At 43.8% G+C, this 7,453-nt stretch overlaps 1 protein-coding gene across 1 annotated transcript; it reads left to right on the forward strand.

Annotated features, from left to right (window-relative positions):
• Window positions 1–2,160: 2,160 nt before the first annotated feature.
• RPS27L (ribosomal protein S27 like) lies at window positions 2,161–5,695 on the forward strand. Its single transcript, XM_031616403.2, has 4 exons — window positions 2,161–2,269; window positions 2,346–2,454; window positions 4,321–4,431; window positions 5,502–5,695. The coding sequence occupies exons 1-4, from the start codon at window positions 2,264–2,266 to the stop codon at window positions 5,528–5,530; spliced, it is 255 nt and encodes an 84-aa protein (XP_031472263.2). The 5' UTR covers window positions 2,161–2,263; the 3' UTR covers window positions 5,531–5,695.
• Window positions 5,696–7,453: the final 1,758 nt, after the last annotated feature.

The raw sequence follows: 7,453 nt of genomic DNA on the forward strand, positions 1-7,453 counted from the left end.
TTTAAGAAATGCACCGGTATGAATAACAAAATGCAATTAATTCCTCTAGTCATATGAAATAAATGCAACAATCTTTACACGCAATTAAAAAAAAAAAAAGGAAAATACTTGACTAGTTTACCACCAGGTACATTTTTAGGACAGTAACAGATGACAGACTTGCTCCTTCGTTCCCACTCTCATTTTACTTTCTCACGTGATAGGTAACTTTCAAAAATCTTTTTTCCCCTCTGTTTGAAGATAAAACCAGCTAAATGCAAATAGAACGGCGTGAAAATCTTCTGATCAAGCTCTTCTGTTCAGTGTGTACCAAACCAGGAAATTCCAAGTCTTAACTGTTTTGAGAGATAGTTTCTAAAAACAATAGAGTGAAACATTGGTAGAACCAAGATCCTGGTATTTTTGGCACCACTTGGAACCTACAGGTCCAAGCCCTACAAAAGATAAGAAGCAGTCTTTCCCAGAATGCCATGCAGCTGAAAATTATTAACACGAACTTTGTTCCTCAGCTTTGGGACACCTGATAGCAAATATGACCATATTCTTGAGATATATCTTTAACAGCTGTGGTTTTGGCAGATGCTTCTGCCATTTACAACTATTTGATGACCAACATGTGACACTCCTTTAAACAAAGTCACTTATTCCCCAGTTACAGTAAATAAATCTCTCCTTGCAGATATATACTTCTATGCTCATCTGATACGTTGATATGCTCTGCTTTTAAGATGCAGTTTTAATGAGATCAGTGCATAGATTTGTTTTGGTCTTCATGAAGAACAGTGCTCCGCTTTATGCTAGCAATCTAATTGTTCAAATTTTCCATGTGTTTATGTTGCAGAACTTCCTACAACGGGCTAAATTAAGTCATTACTTAAGGTAGGTATAGGTCAGTTCCAGAAAGGGAAAGCATTGCATGACTCTGATCTGTAAACTCTGCCACTTTTAAGGTTTGACATTCTCAAAAATGGAATGGAAGTCGTTGTTTACTGAAGGCTGTGAAGGGCAGGTCACTCTCCTGGGCCTGAGTCTGAGTCTCTGCAGGCTGAAACCCTGCAGTACAAACCCACCCAAAACAGACTGCATTTCTCTCCTGCAACCCAAACTCAGCGCTGCATTTCTGTTTTCCAAACCTTACACTTCCAAAAAAAACCCCACCCTTTTTGTCACAAGATCAAAGGTGATGCATGGTCACCGAGTCATTCAGCAGGTTGCTAAGCCACAGGCAGCCGTGAAAAGGAAATGAATCTCCAAGCACAATCAAAATAGAGAACCAGACGGATGTGCCCTGAACACATCCTGTTTTCGGATCACCATCCTGTGCGTCTCTCCTGCCACAGAAACTAATGTTTCATGTAACCCGTGAATCCGAAGCTTTCACCCAGCAGCACAGCTCCTTGCAGCACAGAGGCTGAAAAGGGGAGAGGTGAGAGAGGACAGCACTTTTATATTGTGCTGGTGGTGTTGCATACACAAAGTCCTTTTCTTAACCAAAGAAAACCATAAATCTCTCTCAGACTTTGAGCCGATCAGCCCAGTTCCTCTCTTCTGCGTAATAAAACACGTTCATTTCAAGAAGGCCGGGTGGCAGGAGGAGCCTGAAGGCCATCAGCCGGCTGTGCCGAGCTGTGCCGTGCTGTGCTGAGCTGAGCAGTGCTGAGCTGAGCTGAGCTGAGCTGTGCTGAGCTGAGCTGTGCTGAGCTGAGCAGTGCTGAGCTGAGCTGAGCTGAGCAGTGCCGTGCCGGTAATGGCGGGGACTGGGCAGCGCGAGTCACAGCCCTGCAGATTGATGTCCCCATGATACAGCAAGAAAGGCCTTGCAAAATACGCGAGTCACCAGCACGCCGGAGAGTAACGAGATGCACTAACGAAGTATTTGCCTCACAGGGCGATGGCTGTGATGGAGAAGAGGAAAGCTAACAGAACGGCCCGCGGCTCTGTAACACGGAGTAACAGCAGGCTGGGGCGGGGAAGGAGGCGTTTGTGCACAGTGGCAGCTTTGATGCACACCTCTGAAATCTGCAGCTCGCAGTAAATGCCCACAACAGCTTCTACGAAGCGCGTCAGCCGCTGCACAAGGGATGTGGCGGCACAAGGCCTTTCCCAGCCGCCATTTCCGCCACTCGGCGGCCACCCGCCGCCACAGCGTCACGCCGCTCAGCGCCCCGCCCCTCGGCCCGGCCCCGCCCCGCCCCCCCCGCACCATCGAGCCGAGTCCTCCGGGCGGCCAGAGCAGCTCTCGGCGGGAGGCCGCGCAGACAACATGCCCGTGAGTCGCCGGGGGCGCGGAGGGGTGGGGGGCGGCCGGGGGGCGTTTGTGTAACGCGACGTTCCGTCCTACCCAGCTGGCCAGGGACCTGCTGCACCCCTCCCTGGAGGAGGAGAGGAGGAAGCACAAGAAGAAGCGTTTGGTGCAGAGCCCCAACTCCTACTTCATGGACGTCAAGTGCCCAGGTAACAGCCCGCGGGTCGCAGCTGGGCGCGGGATGAGCTGCGTGCTGCCGGGACGGCCGCGGTCCTGCGCTGCCCGTGCGGGTCGGGCTGCTGTCCCAGGTGCTGCCTGTCACACCTCGCTTTTGGCTCACAAACGTCACGTAACCGCCTTCACCGTTATCGGCTCCAGCAGCGCGTGTTCTGGCAGAAGGATGCCACGGAAATCAGCGAATGCTGCCACGTATCTCGCAGACGCTGCTGCAGCGTAAGGAAGCTGTAACAGTGAGAAAACAGTAGAAAATGCGTCGACTCGCAGTAGCGATATCCTACCAGAAGTAAGGAGTTGGTGCTGCGCTGTTTTCTTGTTATCTCGGTAGTTTAGATCTCTAAGAAGCTCTCAGACACCCTTTTCCATCTAAAAAATGAGGTAGAATCATCAAAACTATTGGAAAATGCAGTGTTGGCTTCAAAAAACAAAAATAAAAAACACCAAACTACACAAATGCAAGTTCTCTAGGGAGAGGGAGGTGATTGTCCCCCTCTACTCAGCTCTTGTGAGGCCCTGTCTGCAATTCTGCATCCAGGCCTCCAGCACAAGAAAGATGTGGAACTCTTGGAATGAGCCCAGAGGAGGGCCACTAAGATGATCAGAGGGCTGGAGCACCTCTCCTGTGAGGAAAGGTGGAGGGAAATGGGCTTGGTTAGCTTGGGGAAGGCTCCAGGGAGACCTCATTGTGCCCTTCCAATACATGAAGGAATAACATAAACAGGAGGGGGAACGGCTGTTTACAGGGTGGATAGTGATAGGACAAGGGGAATGGTTTTAAACTGAGACAGGGGAGGTTTAGGTTGGATATTAGGAGGAAATTTTTCACCCAGAGGGTGGTGAGGCACTGGAACAGGTTGCCCAAGGAGGTTGTGGATGCCCCATCCCTGCAGGCATTCAAGACCAGGCTGGATGTGGCTCTGGGCAGCCTGGGCTGCTGGTTGGTGACCCTGCACATAGCAGGGAGTTAGAGCTGGATGATCATTGTGGTCCTTTTCAACCCAGGCCATTCTATGATTCTGTGATTCTATGATTGTGAGGGAGGTTCCTGAGTACCTTTCTCACAATACATTCTATTTTATCCTCTTCAGGCCACATACTCTGATAATGGTGGCTGTGCTCATCATTCTGTTTGTCTCTATTCTGTATCCACCTGAAGATCAAATATCCCTCCCATTCCTCCTAAATAGTTAAAAATTCTTTACAATGAGAGTACCATAAGGTGTGAAAATCCTCTTGTCTAAGACTTGTATGAAGTTGATTTTATGTTTTCTTCGAGCTATAGAAGTTTCAAAGTGTTCCTGATCCCTCTTCCTGAATCTGGACTGCAGTGAAGCTGTTCTGTGCCAGCCTTGTGGTGTCAGTGTAGTGCTAGCCCTGGACAATACAGCTATGCTGTATGTGTACTAATGATTAACAGAAAGCAAACAGCCTTGAACAGCAGTGCTTATGTTCACAGCTGCCAGGCTTCATCACCAGCAATGTTCTCCCCCAACAAATAACCAGTTCTCTATGTAAGGCTGGTCTAGAACAAAGGTAAAGCACCCAGCTCCTACTTCTTGCAGGATACATACTACAGGTACACAAGGGCTTGCTAGCCAACAGATTCTGTTAATGATTATCATGGGAGAGGCATACTAGTTTCAGTTAGCTAATGTGCTTGCTATGCATGCTAGTAAAAGCATGTGAGTATTTCATGCTAAGTTTTATTTGGTATACTTTGTAATGTAATACTCATCTAGTCTTGAACAAGTGTACTTAGGGTATCTGGTTCAATTACACATACAATTAAAAACATACTAAAAATACTCAATAGAAAATTTAACAATGCTGTTTTGCAGGATGCTACAAGATCACCACTGTGTTCAGCCATGCTCAGACAGTGGTTCTGTGTGTAGGCTGCTCAACTATTCTGTGTCAGCCTACTGGGGGAAAAGCAAGGCTCACAGAAGGTAAGGAGAAACGTTTAAGCAATCTGAACATTACACTTAAAACTGCACATCTGTGGACTTACAGCCCGCAGATCTCTTAGCTTTGATTTTTGAAAACTAGTACTGGAAAGTTTATTCTTTATATTGCTGAGTGTTAGCTGATTATTATAAAAAAACAACAAAAACTTGCAAGCTGGGGCCTATTTACAATGTTTTATGCAATGTTTTGTTGTTTTATAATGGCTAAGTAGATAGGCCAGGGAGTTCAGAGCTAGATTTTGATCAGAAACAATTTTAGATTCAGTGACCTGTAACTTCCTTCAGCCTAACTAACAGATACAGGATATTCAATTCTGAACTAAGTTTAGAGGCATGGCAAGCTTAAAGTAATGCCATGCCACTGCTAGTCAGTGGTGGCTTGCTTGTTTATTTTTAAACAGTGGTACTGTAAGGCAATCCCTGATTCACATTATGTAGTCAAAATGCTTGTATAAAGTATAAAAGAACAAATAACCTGCTAATACACACACACACACATACATAGAGATAACTGGTATAGCACTGGTATCTTGAAATGTAACCCAGTGCCTAAGTTATATGAAAAACATTGGAAACAGATGAAGGTTAAAAGCAATTTAAAAAATGAATCCAGATTTCATTCACCTTACATTTAAAGGATGAAATGTAATTATATATGCAAATTATACATAGTAGTCCTTGTACCACATACTGCTATATAAAGTTGATAGGAAGACAGAATACCTGAAATGAGGCTGTTGAGCAGTTGGAAATGTGTAAGAAGTCCTAGCAGCTGTTTCACTTTAGGGTTTCTACCACTAGAGATTAGAACAACAGACTGAAATTTTAAAGGCATCTGGAAAACAAAACAATACAAAAAAAACCAACAGTACATGTGAGGCCTACAATGAGATCAATTCTGACTGGGTTAGAGTAGACTCAAAGTTGGTTAGCTCTTGTGGTACATAAAGTTCAATGGATTTACTACGCAAGTTTCCAGCTTGAGTTGGATGAGCAGTTTTTCAAGGTAGTCTAGCAATGTAATGCTGCTTGTATTTGTGATTTCTTTACAGGCTGTTCATTTAGAAGAAAGCAACACTGAACAGTCTCTTCAGCATACAGCAGTGGATCTGTGTTCCTGAAAGCCTTACCTGTTAAAAAAAATGCCTGTTGATGTAACAATGTAATTATGACTGATTTTGTGAAAATGACACACCATTGGTGACTGATCAGCTGGAATCTTTTTCAATAAATGGTTTGGAGTGCATTTTTTTTTTTCCCTGTAAGTCACTGACAGTTGAGCTCTATTTTTACAGCTTTAAACAGTAAGTTTATAAGTTTTATAATTGGGTGGTGTCATTTAATATAAAAATCTGAACCTTGGACTCACTGCATCCTTCTTTCTGTTAATCATCAGCACGGTAAACCATATGGTGACAGTCGGCACTAAGAATACATTTTGTATAACTCAATGCTGTGGTTGCTTCAGTGGAAATGGTTACAAAGGCTGGACAGGTTTAAAAAGGACATGCAGCTCAGCTGTTTCAGCATGGCTTTGGTCCCCTTACTCTGTGGTAATAGTTATTTCTCAGATGCAAAATTACTCACACGTGTTCAGGTGTTATTCTGGAATGCCTGGTTTTCCCTCTCTCTAATCTGGTCTACAACCTGCACTCCACATTCTATACTGAGATTCCTATGCAAAAAAAAAAAAGAAAAGTATTTAAATCACTTCACAAAATACTGAAAGCAGTGAGGGTAGTGTAAGCACATGGCATACAAGCAACAGTATTAAGTACTGAAATTTAATCATTACCCTTTTGCAATGAGGAAACTGGTTTTTAATTAGCTTTTAAAAGCCATCCCCTTCTAAAGGGTTGCTAAAAAACTGAGATTTATTTTTAATACCATGGTAAGCCCTTTAGACACGCCATCTTACACACATCTTGTTTTACTACTACTTAAAATTTTAAGTTATATGTCAGCATCATCTCTTTTAAAGTATCACCTGTCTTGGTGAGCTCATTATTGTTGGGAATTTGTTTCATTTTTATGATAAAAAAAAACTATATGTTTCTAGTTAATTAAGAAAACACCTGATATTGCAATTCAGTGCATTTGCAAGCTGTTTTATTTCTCTTAATAGAGAACACTGATAATTAGCAGATGTAAGAAGCAGGTGTCTGACACAGAAACAGATGCACAAATTTAGCATGCATACAAACAGAACAGGTTCATGTTTGTGCCATACTGTTTGCAAAGTAAAAGTTAAGAACGTGTTAGTCACCTAAGTTGCTCTTAGTTGACCAGTTTTCTATACTTAATGCCAATGCATCAAATAAGTGGCTTCACACGAAAGATGACAGCAATACTGTGACTTGGCCATTGGTGCTAAGTCAGACTGATGCCTTGTCTCCCCCATTTCTGCTCTCCTCCTACCTCTACCCAACACAGAAAGATGTAAGATTTGTGATTAAGTGCCATATCAGAGAAACTTAGTGACGCATTTTGCTACGTGTGTTGGAAGATGAAATGTAAACTTCCTAACATTCTCACATTTTACATAGCTGACTGTAGACCTTCAGAGTCTTAAGTTATAGGATGTAAAAACTATGTGGTCTTTGCATACAGAAGGCTGGTGGCTAATCAATCCACCAGGGGAGTGGGATACTGTCATGAATATCTTAGTGTTAAACGTATCTTAAGACACTTTATTATTCACTTTCTTACATACTTCAAACACTTGTATGTCCAAAGGAATTCATTCCAGGTTGTTGGTGGTAACCAGTGATAGAACCCAAGAGAGCAGCAAGCAGCTGCAATAGGGGAGGGTCAGGTTGGAGGTTCTTCACCTAGAGGACAGTCAGGCACTGAACAGGCTGCCCAGGGCAGTGCTCATGGCACCCAGCTTGTCAGAGTTCAGGATGTGACTGGATAACTCTCAGACACACGGACTGATTTTTGGGTGGTCCTGTGTGAGGCAGCAGTTGGACTCACTGATCCTTACGGGCTCCTTCCAACTCAG

This window comes from Phasianus colchicus, chromosome 12 (genome assembly GCF_987193195.1).
Source record: "Phasianus colchicus chromosome 12, bPhaCol1.hap1.1, whole genome shotgun sequence".
Taxonomy (NCBI): Eukaryota; Metazoa; Chordata; class Aves; order Galliformes; family Phasianidae; genus Phasianus; species Phasianus colchicus.